The following is an 18,302-nucleotide window of genomic DNA, read 5'->3' on the forward strand; positions in this document are numbered from 1 at the left end:
AAAAATGAGATAACATATGTAAAATACATAGAATAATGCAAAATCAACAAACAATAATACTATTAATACAGATGTATAGGTCACCATGATGCTTTCTCAGAGCTGCAAGTACTGCATAGAGAACACTATAGGTACTCATGGAGAAGTGGCTTGAGAAGAATCTAGAGAGCCTAGTAGAAACAGGATTATAAAATGTCTTATATACTAATAAAGCTATAAGAAACTCATAAAGGATTTTTGGAAAGGAGTTACATCATCAGATTTCTATTTTAGAAAGATTACTTTTGCTACAATGTGAATGGCTTAGAAAAAAAATAGAACATTGGCAAGAACACTAGATAGAAAAAAATGTGAAAAGTACTCTGGCTGTAGAATGAGGGGACTTTGACCTAACATACACTGAGGAGATAAAATCTTTTAGACTTTTAGCTGGGTGTGGTGGCATACAACTATGGTTCCAGTTAGTCGGGAGGCTGAGGTGGGAGGACCACTTGAGCCTAAGAGGTTGAGGCTGCAGTGAGCCCTGCACTCCAACCTGGACAACACAGCAAGACCCCGTCTTAAAAAAAAAAAAGACTTAGCAACATATGATATGTGTGTGATAACTGGGACAGAAGACATATAAGATGACACCTAGGGAACTAGATAGAAGAGCAGCTCTCAAAGTGTGGCCTGGAACCCCTGGGAATCCCCAAGACTTTTATGGGAGCTGCACGGTCAAAACCATTTTCATAGTAGTATTAAAACCTTGTTTGCCTTTTTCACTGTCACACTCTCATGGGTGCAGGGTAGCATTTTCCAGAAGACATATGAAATAGAATATTGCAACTAATTTGAATGAAAATGCAGATATGAAGGCCGGGCGTGGTGGCTCAAGCCTGTAATCCCAGAACTTTGGGAGGCCATGGCGGGTGGATCACGAGGTCAAGAGATCGAGACCATCCTGGTCAACATGGTGAAACCCCGTCTCTACTAAAAATACAAAAAAATTAGCTGGGCATGGTGGCGCGTGCCTGTAATCCCAGCTACTCAGGAGACTGAGGCAGGAGAACTGCCTGAACCCAGGAGGCGGAGGTTGCGGTGAGCTGAGATCGCACCATTGCACTCCAGCCCAGGTAACAAGAGCGAAACTCCATCTCAAAAAAAAAAAAAAAAAAAGAAGAAGAAAATGCAGATATGAGAATCCAGCTGTCTTCTAGTACCATCATTAAAAATAATTACAAAAATGGAAAAAAAGCCACATTTCTTATCAAATTTTGTTGCTGCTATTTTGTAAAAAGTTATTTTTCATAAAAATTTACTTTTGCTGGGCGCTGTGGCTCACGCCTGTAATCCCAGCTCTCAGGGAGGCAGAGGTGGGAGGATAGTTGAGCCCAGGAGTTCGAGACCTGCCTGGGCAATATAGCGAGACCCCGTTCTCCACAAAAAGGAAAAAAAAAAAAAAAGACAAAAAAAAAATTTACTTTTATCTTAACATGCAATGGGTTTACTGTCATTTTTAGTAAATTTATAGATGTATTTTTCAAAATAGATATTTTAAACTTTTTATCTGTTTTAACTTCTAATCATTAATATCTAATGTTTGGTGTTTTCTTTGAGACAGAGTCTCACTCTGTTGCCCAGGCTGAAGTACTGTGGCAAGATTTTGGCTCACTGCACCCTCTGCCTCCCAGGTTCAAGCGATTCTCCTGCCTCAGACTCCCGAGTAGCTGGGACTACAGGCATGTGCTACCACACCCAGCTAATTTTTGTATTTTTAGTAAAGAAGGGGTTTCACCATGTTGGCCAGGAGAGTCTAATCTCTTGACCTCATGATCTACGTGCCTCAGCCTCCCAAAGTCCTGGGATTACAGGCGTGAGCCACTGCACCCGGCCAATATTTAATGTCATAACTCACACAGACAAAAGCTCTTTAGAGATTTCAATCATTTTTAAGAGTGTTAAGGGGTTCTGATACCCAAGAAGTTTGAGAATCACTGAGTGCTGAGTGGACAGTATTTCTCCTCACCGAAATAGGAATACTGAAGAAGAAACCAGTTCTCTTTTTTTTTTTTTTTTTTTTTTTAAGAGATGGGGTTTCACCATGATGGCCAGGCCGGTCTTGAACTCCTTACCTCAGGTGATCTACCCACTTCAGCCTCCCAAAGTGCTAGGATTACAGGCATGAGCCACCACACCCAGCTCGAAAAATGATAAACTTCTGTTTGATATACAATATGTTATGCCCATGGGCTGACAAAATTAGTGTCCAATGAGCAGTTATACCAGTGGAACTGGAAATCTGAAACACCAAACTAAGAGTAGTTGAAACCTTCAATTTTAAACAGAGTCACAAAGGGAGAATACACAGTGAGAACAGTGGCCGAGTAACCAAAGAAAAGTCTAGAAGAGAAGCAGCGGCCTGAAGACACACTAATATATAAAGGATAAAGAAGAGGAATATTGTGAGTGGTGACTATCTGGGGCCAGAGTCACGCAGGCAGTAAAAAGAATTTATCAAGACAGTTGTAGGTAAAGAAAGGCATATTTATTTATTAGAGGAAGTAGGAAAATACGTTGTAAGGAAGCAACGGACAAGTCAGCAAGAGAAGAACTGGCTGCCAGGAGACACAAAGGCTTGCTGAAGATTCTATAAGATGGTGCTCATGCTGTGTGCTGAAGAGGGCTGATAACACCTTGTGAAGTACTGACAATGCCAAGGTTGCAGTGAGCTAACTTGCATTTTTCTATCAGTTGAGGATCTGGTGACAGCTGGGTGCAGGAATATTACGAGTTATTTGCACAGGAGGGCTATGTGTCCTGGAGGACCACAAAGGCAGACTTATAGCTTATTTGCCTTCTCTTTTTGCTTTCCCTTGGTCCTGCCAGCCTGACTCCTTTTCCCGAATTAGGACTCCACATGGGAGAGGCTTCCATATGGAAGGGGAAAAAGTTATAAAAATGAGAAATTAAAATAAAAAACATAAGAGGATATCACTAGCTATAAACTAAAGAAAAAAAGATGTTCAGGCCTTTGAAGAAAAGAAAAAACAGCAAAAACCAAATCCACAACTAGTAGTGGCAGGGAGAAATAGAATGAAAAAATAAAATCCAGCATTAACTCAAAAATCTCATTTTCACCAAATATTTCAATTCTTTCTCATATAATATTTTTTTCGTATCAGAGTTACTAGTAACAACAGAATGGTTTTGGGTTCATCTCCTTTGCCTTCTTGGTTTACCCTCCAGAGGAAATGCAAACAAGAAAGAAAATGACCAAAAGGATAAAGATGGAAAGAAAAGGAAAGATCCCCTGAAATGTTAGGGGGGAACTGACTGAAGAGACATTCGTTCATGCAACAAATAACTACTGAGTAACCACTTGGAAAAAGCACCATGATAGGCAATGTTGAAAACAGCTGACTAATATACAAAGCTACACCCAGGTTCATCAGCAGAAGCAACAGACTGGAAACACAAATAAAACTCTACTGGTAAGACTAGCACAGAGACAGCTCTATCCCAAAGGTGGTCGGAGGAGAAGACTCCAAGAGCTCAAAGTCATCTAATTACTAAAAATTAGCCTAATTCCATAAAGTAACTCCAAAGGAGTATTTCAAATGTTTCACGGTGCATGGTAATGCCATGTTTTGCTGAGTTTTTTACACAGATAAGCACACCTTTGAAATATACAGATAAATCATTAAGAAATCTTAGTACACACACTACATTGTCCAACTCTCATCTAAGCTCTAAAACAAATAATAAAGCTCAGAGGAGAATCACCTAGCTGGACGCACTTAGGCTGGAAAGACTGCTTTAACTGGTCAACCTACCCTTTAAATGTAGAACTCGTTATTTTATAAACATGACCATATTTTTTAACAAAGAATGAAAAGATTAGGATAAAAAGCATACGATAACACGCAGAATTTAGCATTATATATGAAAAGAACCCTGAACAAGAAAGGATATATTATCATGCACAAGCTGTCACCAAAATATTTTCACACCATCATCTTGTGCTGACCTACTTCTAGCGCTAAGCCTGTATATGATTGATTTGCAATTTTCTGGAATTATGTGGGCTTCGAGAGACACTGAACAACATCAGAAGTATCTTTTTTGTCTGAGCTCAATGTGGCTGCCATTCCCTTTTCAAAACTCAAAAAAGTAAGGAATTATTGGACAGTCAGTAACACTATGTGTAATAATGCTAATGAAAACTTTATAGGTTGGGGAGGGGATTCTACTTCTGGCTAACCGAGTAACAGGATTCAGAATACCTTCCTAAGAGAAATAACTGAAAAGAAAAGAAAAGAAAAGAAAAAATATATACAACAATGATTTCTGGCCAGGCACGGTGGCTCATGCCTGTAATCCCAGCACTTTGGGAGGCCGAGGCAGGCAGATCACAAGGTCAAGAGATCGAGACCATTATGGCCAACATGGTGAAACCGGTCTCTACTAAAAATACAAAAAAATTAGCTGGGCATGGTGGCGCACGCCTGTAGTCCCAGCTACTTGGGAGGCTGAGGCAGGAGAATTGCTTGAACCCGGGAGGCGGAGGTTGCAGTAAGCCGAGGTTGCACCACTGCACTCCAGCCTGGCACCTGGTGACAGAGTAAGACTGTCTCAAAAAAAAAAAAAACAAAAAACAGTGATTTTTAAGTTGCTGGGCATCAGGGAATGAAGGATAGCGATTTCTGAGAGATGGGAAACAAATGTGGTGAGTTCTGTGATTATCCATACTTAGTGCCTAAACAGTGTTTCCAAGGAATGTAACAGTGAAGGACAGTCTAGGGGGAACAAAAGCAGAGTCCAGCATGCTCCCTGAGTGAAGAAAATAGGACTGAGGCCAAATGCAGTGGCTCACATCTGTAATCCCAGCATTTGGGAGGCTGACATAGGAAGATCACTAGAGCTCAAGAGTTCAAGACCAGCCTGGCAACATAGTGAGACCCCATCTTTATAAAAAATAAAACAATTAGCCAACCTTGGTAGAATGTACCAGTGGTCCCAGCACTTTGAGAGGCCGGGGCAAGAGGATTACTTGAGCCCAGGAGTTTGAAGCTGCAGTGAGCCATGATTGTGACACTGCACTCCAGCCTTGGTAACAGAGTGAAATCTGTCACAAAAAAAAAAACAAAGAAAGAAAGAAAGAAATATGTAATTACTGGGCAGGGCGCAGTGGCTCACGTCTATAATCCTAGCACTTTGGGAGGCGAGGCAGGTGGATCACCTAAGGTGAGGAGTTTGAGACCAGCCTGGCCAACATGGTAAAACCAAGACTCTACTTAAAATACAAAAAATTAGCCAGGCATGGTGGTGGATGCCTGTGATCCCAGCTACTCTGGAGCCTGAGGCGAGAGAATCGCTTGAGCCCAGGAGGCAAAAGTTTCAGTGAACCAAGATCCTGCTGCTGCACTCCAGCCTGGGCAACAAGAGCAAAACTCAGTCTCAAAAAAAGAAAAGAAAAGAAAAAAGAAATATGTAATTACCATACCCCCCAGCAATTAGACAGGGTTTCACAGTATTAGTCAGCATGGCCTTGAATCCCTGACCTCGTGACGCACCCGCCTCAGCCTCCCAAAGTGCTGGGATTACAGGCGTGAGCCACCACTCCTGGCCAGCAATTAGACTCTTAAGCATTTATCACAGACAAATAAAAACTAATAATCATACAAAACTCTGTACATGAATATTCATAGTAGTTTTATATGCAATAGATGAAAACTGGAACCAGTACAGAAGTCCTCCAACAGATTAATGGTTAAGCAAACACATACAGCTATACCATGGAACACTACTCAGCAATCAAAAGGAACAGATTACTGATATATGCAACAACTTTGATGAATCTCCAGAGAATTAAGTTAAGTGGGGTAGGGATTGGGGGAAGTCAATCTCAAAAAAAAAAAGCCAACTGTATATACTATAGGATTCCATCTATGTAATATTCTTTTTTTTTTTATTTTTATTTTTCTTTTTATTTTTCTTTTCTATGTAATATTCTTGAAATAACAATATTACAGAGATGGAGAACATATTAGCGGTTTCCAGGGAATGGGGTGGAGGGGAATAGGTATAGTTATAAAAGGGCAACAAAAAGGATCCTTGTGAGGATGGAACTGTTCTGCATCATCACAGTGACAGTGGATACACAAATTCACACATTATGCAATTCAAAGACCTACGTACACAAACACAAGTCTATGTAAAACTGGACAAATCTGAATAAACTCTGCAGATTTTACCAATGGCTACTTCCTAACTTTAATATTGCACTATAGTTATATAATGGTACCAATGGGAGACATTGAGTTAAAGGATAACATAGGATACTGCTATACTATTTTTGCAACTTCCTATAAATCTATACTTGTTTCACAATGAAAAGTTAAAATAAATGACTGACAAATGATACAAATTATAGAATTTGTAAAGACACTTGAAAAGTTATTATAACGACATTACACATGTGTAAAGAGCTATAGTAAAAAGTGAGCATGTTAGGTAGAAGTAAAAAAAAAATCTGAAATGTCTGAAATTAAAAATATACTATATAGGACTAACAACAGATTAGACATTGAAGAAGAAAAAAATCAGGAGAAAAAAAATGTGAGAACGTAGCAGTAGAAACTACCCAAAACAGAAACAGGGAAAAATAATACTGAAATAAAATGCATAGCTGGGCACAGTGGCTCATACCCATAATTCCACCATTTTGGGAGGCCGAGGTGGGAAGACTGCTTGAGCCCAGGAGTTGCAAGCCAGTTTGGACAATAAAGCAAGACTTCAATTCTACAAAAAAAAAAAAACTTTTTTAAATTTTAATAAATTATCCTGGTATGCCTATAGTCTCAGCTACTTGAGGGGCTGAGGTGGAAGGATTGCTTTAGCCCAGAAGGTCAAGGCTGCAGTGAGCTGAGATCCTGCTACTGCATTCCAAGCCTGGGCAACAGAGGGAGTCTTCATCTCAAAAAACAAAGGCTTAATACATCTGTTAGTGCATTTTTCAAAAAATTTTAAAGAAATAATAAAAGTTTCCAAATTGGAGTAAAACTATAAACATACAGATCCAAGAATCTCAATGAATCACAGCAAAGTACATCATTACCAAACTTTTTTTTTTTTTTTTTTTTTTTTTTTTTTTTTTTTTTCAGACAGGGTCTTACTCTGCTGCCCCTGGCTGGAGTACAGTGGTATGATCCTGGCTAACTGCAACCTCCGCCTCCTGGATTCAAGCAATTCTTATTCCTCAGCCTGGGACCACAGGTGCACACCACCACACCAGGCTAACTTTTGTATTTTTAATAGATGCACGGTTTTGCCATGTTGGCCAGGCCAGTCTCAAACTCCTAGCCCCAAGTGATCTGCCTGCCTCCCAAAGTGCTGGGATTACAGGCATGAGCCACCATGCCTGACACTTTTATTTTATTAAGAGATGTCTCACTATGTTGCCCAGGCTGGAGCTCAGTGACTATTCACAGGCACAATCATAGTGTTCTGCAGCCTCAAACTCCTATGCTCAAGTGATCCTCTTGCCTCGAGGGCCTCCCAAGTAGCTGAAACTCCAGGCTTCAAGAACCACCACAACCAACTAAGGGAAAATCTTAAAAGCAGCCAGAGCAAATGAACATTTATACTAGCAGTCTCCAACCTTTTTGGCACCAGGGACCAGTTTTGTGGAAGATAATTTTTCCATGGACAGTAAAGGGATGGTTCAAGATGAAACTGCTCTACCTCAGATCATCAGGCATTAGATTTGCCTAAGAAGTGTGCAACCTAGATCCCTCACATGCACAGTTCACAATAGGGTTCGCGTTCCTATGAGAATGTAATGCTACCACTAATCTGACAGGAGGGTGAGTTCAAGTGGTAATGTTTACTCGCCTGCCACTCACCTCTTGGTCCAATACTGTCCATGGCCCAGAGGCGGGGGACCCCTGACATACAGAAAAACAAAGATAAAGATGACAACAGAATTCTCTTTTTTTTTTTTTTTTTTTGAGACAGAGTTTCACTCTTGTTGCCCAGGCTGGAGTGCAACGGAACAGTCTCGGCTCTCCATAATCTCTGCCTCACTGGAAGCTGTTCAAGCCCAAAGACAAGGCAGTATCTTAAAGAACTGAGGCCGAGTGTGATGGCTCATGTCTATAATCCCAGCACTTTGGGAGCCCAGCAGTTCAAGGTTATGTACTTTTTTTTTTTTTAAGACGGAGTCTCGCTCTGTCGACCAGGCTGAAGTTCAGTGGCACAATCTTGGCTCACCGCAACCTCCGCCTCCCGAGTTCAAGCAATTCTCCTGCCTCAGCCTCCTGAGTTGCTGGGACTACAGGCACCCACCACCACACATGGCTAATCTTTGTAGTTTTAGTAGAGACAGGGTTTCACCATATTGGCCAGGCTGGTCTCGAATTCCTGACCTGAGGTAATCTGCCTACCTCAGTCTCCAAAAGTGCTGGGATTACAGGCATGAGCCACCATGCCCAGCCTATAGTACACTTGAACTTGAAGTGCCTGTGAATAGCCATTATACTCCAGCCTGGGCAACAAAGCAAGACCTCATCTCTTAACAAAATAAAATATAACAAAATAACATAAAGATTATCCAGTTTGGGGAACATAAAGAAAATGAATGAAGAAAAACGAACAAAGCCCAAGAGACTTGTGGGACACCATCAAGCATACAAACAAATATATACTAGAGTCCTACAAGAGGAGAAAAAGGGCCGGGCACGGTGGCTCAAGCCTGTAATCCCAGCACTTTGGGAGGCCGAGGCGGGTGGATCACAAGGTCAAAAGATCGAGACCATCCTGGTCAACATGGTGAAACCCCATCTCTACTAAAAATACAAAAAAATCAGCTGGGCATGGTGGCGTGTGCCTGTAATTCCAGCTACTCAGGAGGCTGAGGCAGGAGAACTGCCTGAACCCAGGAGGCGGAGGTTGCGGTGAGCCGAGATCGCGCCATTGCACTCCAGCCTGGGTAACAAGAGCGAAACTCGTCGCCAAAAAAAAAAAAAAAAAAAAAAAAGAGGAGAAAAAGGGGCCAAAATAATATTTAGTAAAATAATGGCCAAAAGCTCAAATCTGATGAAAATCACTAATCTATACATCTAGGAAGCTCAATAAATGCCAACCAAGAAAAACTCAGAGATCCACACCTAGACACACAATCGAACTGTTAAAAAAAAAATAGACAAAAGCGAATCTTGAAGGTAGCAAGAGAAAAGTGTCTTATCATAAAAGAAATCCTTAAGATAACGTATTTTTCATCAGAAACCATGGAAGTTAAAAGAATGTCAACCAGGAATTCCCAACATCCAGCAAAACTATCCTTCAAAAACAAAGGAGAAAAAGATATTCCCAGATAAATAGAAAGACATAATTCATCACTAACAAAAAAGAATGGCTCTACTCTAGGCTGGGCATGGTGGCTCACATCTATAATCTCAACACTTTGGAAGGCTGTGGCAGGCAGATCACTTGAGGTCAGGAGTTTCAGACCAGCCTAGCCAACATGGCAAAATCCCATCTCTACTAGCCGGGTGTGGTGGTACACACCTGTAATCCCAGCTACTTGAGAGGCTGAGTTATAAGAATTGCTTGAGGCCGAGCGCGGTGGCTCAAGCCTGTAATCCCAGCACTTTGGGAGGCCGAGGCGGGTGGATCACAAGGTCAAGAGATCGAGACCATCCTGGTCAACATGGTGAAACCCCGTCTCTACTAAAAATACAAAAAAATAGCTGGGCATGGTGGCACGTGCCTGTAATCCCAGCTACTCAGGAGGCTGAGGCAGGAGAATTGCCTGAACCCAGGAGGCGGAGGTTGCAGTGAGCCGAGATCGGGCCATTGCACTCCAGCCTGGGTAACAAGAGCGAAACTCCGTCTCAAAAAAAAAAACAACAACAAAAAAAAGAATTGCTTGAATCTGGGAGGAGGAGGTTAAAGGGAGCTGAGATCACACCACTGCACTCCAGCCTTGGTGACAGAACAAGAGCCTGTCTCAAAAAACGAAAAAAAAAAAAAAAAAGAAAAAAGAAAAAAAATGACCCAGCTGGGCACAGTGGCTCATGCCTGTAATTCCAGCATTTTGGGAGGCTGAGGTGGGCGGATCACTTGAGGCCAGGAGTTCTAGACCAACCTGGCCAACATGGCAAAAACCTGTCTCTACTAAAAATACAAAAATTAGCAGGGCACGGTGGTACGCACTTGTAGTCTCTGCTACTCGGGAGGCTGAGACAGGAGAATCCCTTGAACCTGGGAGATGAAGGCTGCAGTGAGCAAACTGAGATGGCACCACTGCACTCTAGTCTGGGCGACAGAGTGAGACTCTTTCGCATAAAAAAAAAAAAATGCCGGCATGGCGGCTCACTCCTGTAATCCCAGCACTTTGGAAGGCCAAGGCAGGGAATCACCTCAGATTGGCAGTTTAAGAGCAAGCAGCCTGGCCAACATGCCAGAACACCGTCTCTTTTTTTTTTAAAGATGGGGTTTCAGCATGTTGGTCAGGCTGGTCTTGAACTCCCGACCTCAGGTGATCCACCCGTGCTGGCCTCCAAAGTGCTTGGATTACAGGCGTGAGCCACCACGCCGGGCCCAGAACACCATCTCTCCTAAAAATAAAAAAAATTAGCCGGGCGCGGTGGCTCAAGCCTGTAATCCCAGCACTTTGGGAGGCCAAGGCGGGTGGATCACGAGGTCGAGAGATCGAGACCATCCTGGTCAACATGGTGAAACCCCGTCTCTACTAAAAATACAAAAAATTAGCTGGGCATGGTGGCATGTGCCTGTAATCCCAGCTACTCGGGAGGCTGAGGCAGGAGAATTGCCTGAACCCAGGAAGCGGAGGTTGCGGTGAGCTGAGATCGCGCCATTGCACTCCAGCCTGGGTAACAAGAGCGAAACTCCGTCTCAAAAAAAAAAAAAAAATTAGCTGGACATGATGGCGCGCACCTGTAATCTCAACTACTTGGGAGGCTGAGGCAGGAGAATCGCTTGAACCCAGGAGGCAGAGGTTGCAGTGAGCCTTGATCCTGCCATTGCATTCCAGCCTGGGAGACAGTGTCTCAAAAAAAAAAAAAAAAAAAAAAAAGACTCTACTCTAAAAGGAGCCATTTAGCCTAAAACAAATGGACACTAGACAGTAACTTAAACCCAAATGAAAAAATGGAGAATACTGGTAAAAGTAATTACATAAGTAAATATAAAAAGCTGACTCAAAGTATTTTTTGTTTATAACTTTTTCCTCCTTATTTAAAAAACAAAAGCATAAAGCTATCCTTATAAATTTGTGTTGATGGGGACACAATGTATGAAGATGTAAACTGTAAAAGAGGGGAGAGGCGATGGAGCTCCATAGGCACAAAGGTTTTCTATATACCTTAACTGAGTTGATATTAAATTATATTGTTATAAATTAAAATGTTAACTACAATCCCTGTTGGAGATTCTATCTCAAAACAAACAAACAAAGCACTACAGTACTGATAAAAGGACAGATACACAGACCGACAGGAAAGAGAATCCAGAAATAAATCCAAACATCTATCACCAAGTGATTTTTGACAAGGATGCCAAGAGCATTCATGGGGAATGAATAGTCTTGTCAACAAATGGTGCTGTGACAACTGGATAATCACATGCAAAAGGATGATGTTGGGGGGTGGGCACAGTGGCTCACACCTGAAATCCCAGCACTTTGGGAGGCTGGGGCAGGTGGATCACATACATGATCAGGAGATCCAGACCATCCTGGCTAACACGATGAAACCCCATCTCTACTAAAAACACAAAAAATTAGCTGGGGTGGTGGCATGCACCTGTAGTCCCAGCTACTCAGGAGGCTGAGGGAGGAGAATCGCTTGAACCCCAGGGTGGAGGTTGCAGTGAGCCGAGATTGCGCCACTGCACTCCAGCCTTTGCAACACAGCAAGACTCTTGTCTCAAAAAAAAAGAAATGAACTACTGACATGTGCAATCATACAGATGAATCTCAAAATAATTATGCTGAGTAAAAACAACCAGACCAAAAGTAAATAAAGAGTACACAGTTGGCCAGGTACAGTGGCTGACACCTGTACTCCCACTAACTTCAGGATGCCAAGGTAGGAAGATCACTTGAGGCCAGGAGTTTGAGACCAGCCTAGTCAACAGAGTAAAACCCATCTCCACTGAAAATTCAAAAATCAGCCAGGTATGGTGGCATACATCTGTGGTCCCAGCTACCCTGGAGGCTAAGGCAGGAGAATCACTTAAGCTTGGGAGACAGAGGTTACAGTGAGCCAAGATTGCACCACTGCACTCTAGCACAGGCAACAGAACAAGCCTCTGTCTTAAAAAAAAAAAGCGGGGGGAGAGGGGAGAGAAAGTATATACTCTATGATTCCATTTATATAAAATTCTAGAAAATGCAAACTATTCTATAGTGACACAAAGTAGATCAGTAGTTGCCTGGAGACCACAGAGGTTGGAGGATTATTACAAATGGGGTAAGGAAACTTCTAGGGCTTGATTATGGTAATAATTTCATGGGTGTATACATGTCAAAACTTAAATTTTTCTCTTTTTTTTTGAGACAGGGTCTCACTCTGTCACCCAGGCTAAAGTGCAGTGGCGCAATCTTGGCTCACCGCAACCACTGTCTCCTGGATTCAAGTAATTCTCCTCCCTCAACCTCCTGAGTAGTTGGGATTAAGGGTGCCCATCATCACACCAAGCTAATTTTTCTATTTTTAGTGAGATGAGGTTTCACCATGTTGGCCAGGCTGGTCTCAAACTCCTGACCTCAAATGATCTGTGCATCCTGGCCTCCCAAAGTGCTGGGATTGATTATAGGCATGAGCCACTGTGTCCTTTTCTTTTTGAGATGGAGTCTCGCTCTGTAGCCCAGGCTGGAGTGCAGTGGCATGATTTAAGCTCACTGCAACCTCCGCCTCCCGGGTCCTGGTTAAAGCAATTCTCCTGCCTCAGCCTCCCGAGTAGCTGGGATTACAGGAATTCGCCACCATACCAGGCTAATTTTTGTATTTTTGGTAGGGACGGGCTTTCACCATACTGGCCAACCTGGTCTTGAACTCTTGACCTTGTGATCCGCCCACCTAGGCCTCCCAAAGTGCTGGGATTACAAGCATGAGCCACTGTGCTCAGCCCCAAAACTTAAATTATATATATATATTTTTTTGAGATAGGGTCTCACTTTGTCACCCAGGTTGGAATGCAGTGGCACTATCATGGCTCCCTGCAGCCTTGACCTCCCAGGCTCAGGTGATCCTCTCACATCAGCCTCCTGAGTAGCTAGGACTACAGGCTCCCCCTACCACACCCAGCTAGTTTTTTGTATTTTTTGCAGAGATGGGGTTTCACCATGTTGCCGAGGGTGGTCTTAAACTTCCAGGCTAAAACGATCTGCCCACCTCAGCCTCCCAAAGTGCTAGGATTACAAGGGTGAGCCACCAAGCACAGCATGTACACTTTTAATATGGGCAATTTATGTCAACTGTACTTTAATAAAGGTCTTTTTTTTAAAAAGAGAAAGAAAAATAGGACAACTGTATTAATGCTGGCCACTCAATAAATCATATAATACTGTAATTAATGTACTATGTATATAAGCATTTAAATGCACCAAGAAAGCTACTCTAAGAAACTCTAATAAGACTTCTTAAATAGCTCAAATAACTGTGAACAATATCTCAAGGAGGAAGAAATCCAAGAGATTTCTGTTATCTATATTAATCACCTCTTCAGAAAGAATTCCCTAGTTATACATATTTACCTTATATGAATATTCATTCAAATAAATTTTAACTATTTCAAAACTACTTTATAAAAAATTAGAAAAGCCTAGGGTTAAAAATCTTAATCTGGATTTTTCTTTACTAAAAGGTATATCCATTGTTTTGTTTTGTTTCATTTTTTTATAATAGAAATGGACTCTTGCCACATTGCCCAAGCTGGTCTCAAACTCCTGGGCTCAAGCAATCTTCCCACCTTGACCTCCTGAAGTGCTGGGATGGCAAGGCATGAGGCATGGTATCCAGCCAGCCATTATTTTAAAGACAAACCAAACTATGATATATTCATTCTTGGGAAAAAGTTATGGTATTTGGGGTAGGACCACTTTATGTTTATGATATTTACGGTAGGTGAGCAATGGTATCATCTAACCTAAGCTAATAGCATCTCTTATTTCAACTGCAGCAGTGGGGTTTATTTTTTAATTCAGCTTAATTCACTCTTTTTTTTTTTTAGATAAGAGTCTCACTCTGTTGTACAGGCTAGAATGCAGTGGTGTGATCTCAGCTCACTGTAACCTCCATCTCCCAGATTCAAGCAACCTCCCAAGTAGCTGGGATTACAGGTGCGTGCCACCATGTCCAGCTAATGTTTTTTTTTTTTGTTTGTTTTTTTTTTTGTATTTTTAGTATAGATGGGGTTCACCATGTTGGCCAGGCTGGTCTCAAACTCCTCATCTCAGGTGATCTGCCCACCTCAGCCTTCCAAAGTGCTGCGATTACAGGTGTGAGCTACTGCACCTGACTCTGAACTCACTCGATACACTCTCCGCATCTCAATTTCTTCATCTACTAAATAGGTACAAAAATACTTCCAACACTATGTGGTTGTGTGAGGATTAAATGAAATAGATGTATAACACTTAATTTGTTGCTCAGCACATAGAAAGTCCTCCATAAATGTTAACTATTATTACCTGAAGAAATGCTCAGCCTCCATCAGTCCAGTAATGGAATGGATCACATGTAAGAAACAAGTCTAACCTCGGGAAAAAGAAAAAAAAGCAAGTTAAAAGCAATTCTAAACCTTAATATATTAGTTCCAATTCAAAATCCACAGTAGCACCTCCTAATATCATCTTTCCCAATTTCCTTGGCTCACATTGTATCTCACAACCCTGCCCCTACCATGAACCCTCTATATCTATTCCCACTGTCAATTCACAATTAAAAACAAAAAAAAAAAAAAACCCTCCATTTTGGTCCTCTCCACATTAATTCTCTCTTCATTAATTCTCTCTTCATATAAGCAGTTCTTGGTCTACCGCTTTCTTTTTTTTTTTTTTTTTTTTTTGGAGACGGAGTTTCGCTCTTGTTACCCAGGCTGGAGTGCAATGGCGCGATCTCGGCTCACCGCAACCTCCGCCTCCTGGGTTCAAGCAATTCTCCTGCCTCAGCCTCCTGAGTAGCTGGGATTACAGGCACACACCACCATGCCCAGCTAATTTTTTGTATTTTTAGTAGAGACGGGGTTTCACCTTGTTGACCAGGATGGTCTCGATCTCTCGACCTCGTGATCCACCCGCCTCGGCCTCCCAAAGTGCTGGGATTACAGGCTTGAGCCACCGCGCCCGGCTGGTCTACCGCTTTCTAATATAAATTAGTCACCCAGTTTACTCTCTGAAATTCTTCAGCTGCTTTTTTGTTATTTTTTGTTTTTTCCAGCTCATTCATAAGAGTAGTCTAGGCTGGGCCTGGTGGCTCATGTCTGTAATCCTAGCACTTTGGGAAGCTGAGGTGGGCGAATCACAAGGTCAGGAGTTCAAGACCAGCCTGACCAACATGGTGAAATCCCATCTCTATTAAAAATATAAAAATTTAGCTGGGTATGGTGGCAGATGCCTGTAATCCCAGCTACTAGGGAGGCTGAGGCAGGAGAATCGCTTGAACCTGGGAGGCAGAGGCTGTAGTGAGCCGAGATTCTGCCACAGCACTCCAGCCCCGGTAACAAGGCGAGGCTCCGGCTCAAGAAAAAATGTAAGGCCGGGCGCGGTGGCTCAAGCCTGTAATCCCAGCACTTTGGGAGGCCGAGGCGGGTGGATCACGAGGTCGAGAGATCGAGACCATCCTGGTCAACATAGTGAAACCCCGTCTCTACTAAAAATACAAAAAACTAGCTGGGCGTGGTGGCGCGTGCCTGTAATCCCAGCTACTCAGGAGGCTGAGGCAGGAGAATTGCCTGAGCCCAGGAGGCGGAGGTTGCGGTGAGCCGAGATAGCGCCATTGCACTCCAGCCTGGGTAACAAGAGCGAAACTCCGTCTCAAAAAAAAAAAAAAAATGTAAAATACTCTCTTGAAGAAGTTCAATTCCTTTCTGCCCTCTATCTTCCATAACCCTCAAATAGCCTGTAGCTTTTTTTAAATAAAATGCAACATCTTCTTCCACTCTTGGCACCCCACAATCCATTCTCCCCAGGGAAGCATGAGTGATCTTTTCACAATGTAAATCAGATCATTTAGCTTCCTTGTTCAACCGGCTGCCATACATGGCTTCCCATAATCCCATGCAAGGTCTATAGAGCACCTTATAAAATCTGGCCTCTGCTAATTCTTTTTTTTCTTTTTTCTTTTTTTAATAGATACGGGGGTCTCATTATGTTGCCCAGGCTGGTCTCAAACTCCTAAACTCAAGTGATTCCCTCACCTCAGCTTCCCAAAATGATGAGATTACAGGAGTGAGCCACCGTATCTGGCCCCTGCTCATTCTTGAATATACCAAATCAAGTTCTTCCAAAGGGCTTTGAATTTGCTGTTCCCTCTGTCCAGATCACTCCCCGCCCATCAAGGATATGCTGGTTCTGCCTCCCCTTCACAGAATAGTTTGTATGTCACTACAAAGAGGTCTTCCCTGACCATCCAAATCTGAAGTACCCACTCTTGTTCTCTATCACATCACCACATGTATTTTCTTCACAGAAAATATATAATAATCTGCAATTATCTTTACTTACTTGAAAACTGTCTATCTTCCTAGACAAAAAACATAAGCTCTGTGAGGGTAGAAATCTTTTATTATCAGTGGGGTGCGGTAGCTCCCATCTGTAATTCCAGCACTTTGGGATACTGAGGCAGGCAGATCACCTGAGGTGAGGAGTTTGAGACCAGCCTGGCCAACGTGGTGAAACCCCATCTCTACTAAAAATACAAAAATTAGGCGGGCATGGTGGCAGGAACCTGTAATCCCAGCTACTCGGGAGTCTAAAGCAGGAAAATCGCTTGAACTCGGAGGTGGGGCGGAGGTTGCAGTAAGCTGAGATCTCGCCACTTCACTACAGCCTGGATGAAAGAGCAAGACTCTACCCCAAAAAATAAAAAAAAAGAAATCTTTTATTATCTTGTTCATATCTGTACCTACAATGCTAGATAGTGTCTGACACATAATAAATAAGCACTGAAAACAGTTTTTCTAATTGGTTGGTGCATTTACAAAGCTAAGAAGTTACTTCTTCTGAAGTAAATTTGGGTTTCTTAAGGTGTTTAAAGCTTATTGGTACAGCCAGTAAGGTGGCCTAACTGTCAAAACCTTGTTCTTTTCTTCATTCTAACAAACAGCTTTGTATTCTCAGAAAAATCTCTCTTCCTTCCTTTTTTTTTTTTTTTTTTTTTGGAGATGCAGTCACACTCTGTCACTCAGGCTGGAGTGCAGTGACGTGATCTCAGCTCACTGCAACCTCCACCTCCTGGGTTCAAGCCACTCTCCTGCTTCAACGTCTCGAGTAGCTGGAATTATAGGGGCTCACCACCACGCCCAGCTAATTTTTGTATTTTTAGTAAAGACAGTTTCACCATGTTGGTCTCAAACTCCTGACGTCAGGTAATCCACCCACCTCAGCCTCCCAAAGTGTTGGGATTATAGGCATGAGCCACTGTGCCCAGCCATCTCTTCCTTTCTCTGAAGGTAAAATTTACACTCAGAAAATAAGACGGCAGTCACATCTGGCAGTTAACTGTTCTCTGGCTCTGTGGAGCCCAAATCCAATCATCAGAGGCAGCAGCAATTGTCAAAGATCTGGCTACCAGCACAGCATTGAGGAGTCCCTCGTAGCTTAGAACAATTTAGGCTAAATTGACCCAAGTAGCAAACATCTATAAGAGAATCACTGCTAAGACTTCTGTGAAGGATTCCAAATGTCTTAAAGGTAACTTCACAAGAGTGGAAAGAAACTGAACTCAGCCATCCAACTACTGGAGCATTCTATAAACCTTTAGGCCAGGTGCAGTGGTGCACACCTGTAATCCCAGGACTTTGGGAGGCTGAGGCAGAAAGATCACAAGGTCAGGAGTTCGAGACCAGCCTGGCTGATATCGGGTAACTCCGTCTCTACTAAAAATACAAAAATTAGCTGGAATGGTGGCGTGCACCTGTAGTCCCAACTTCTCGGAGGCTAAGGCAGAATAATTGCTTGAATCAGAGAGGTGGAGGTTGAAGTTAGCTGAGATCACACAACTGCATTCCAGCCTGGGTGACAGAGCAAGACTCCACCTCAAAAAATATTGATAAAAGCCGGGCGCGGTGGCTCA

The 18,302-nt window shown here is 42.5% G+C and overlaps 1 protein-coding gene across 24 annotated transcripts in view; it reads right to left on the reverse strand.

The window, feature by feature from the left end:
- The window catches only part of R3HDM2 (R3H domain containing 2), a 190,697-nt gene that overhangs the window by 142,009 nt on the left and 30,386 nt on the right, over nt 1-18,302 (reverse strand). For 16 of the 24 annotated variants that reach the window (XM_074402779.1, XM_074402785.1, XM_074402775.1 and 13 more), the window contains 3 exons: nt 14,699-14,760; nt 7,887-7,928; nt 6,691-6,783 (listed from right to left, as the gene is read on the reverse strand). In XM_074402779.1, coding sequence (XP_074258880.1) covers nt 6,691-6,783; nt 7,887-7,908 — 115 coding nt within the window. In that variant the 5' untranslated portion in view covers nt 7,909-7,928; nt 14,699-14,760. Of the gene's footprint in view, nt 1-4,975; nt 5,108-6,690; nt 6,784-7,886; nt 7,929-14,698; nt 14,766-18,302 lie in introns of all 24 variants that reach the window. The other 8 variants (XM_039472480.2, XM_074402781.1, XM_074402769.1 and 5 more) reach the window with 7 other exon arrangements.

This window comes from Saimiri boliviensis, chromosome 7 (genome assembly GCF_048565385.1).
Source record: "Saimiri boliviensis isolate mSaiBol1 chromosome 7, mSaiBol1.pri, whole genome shotgun sequence".
NCBI lineage: Eukaryota > Metazoa > Chordata > Mammalia > Primates > Cebidae > Saimiri > Saimiri boliviensis.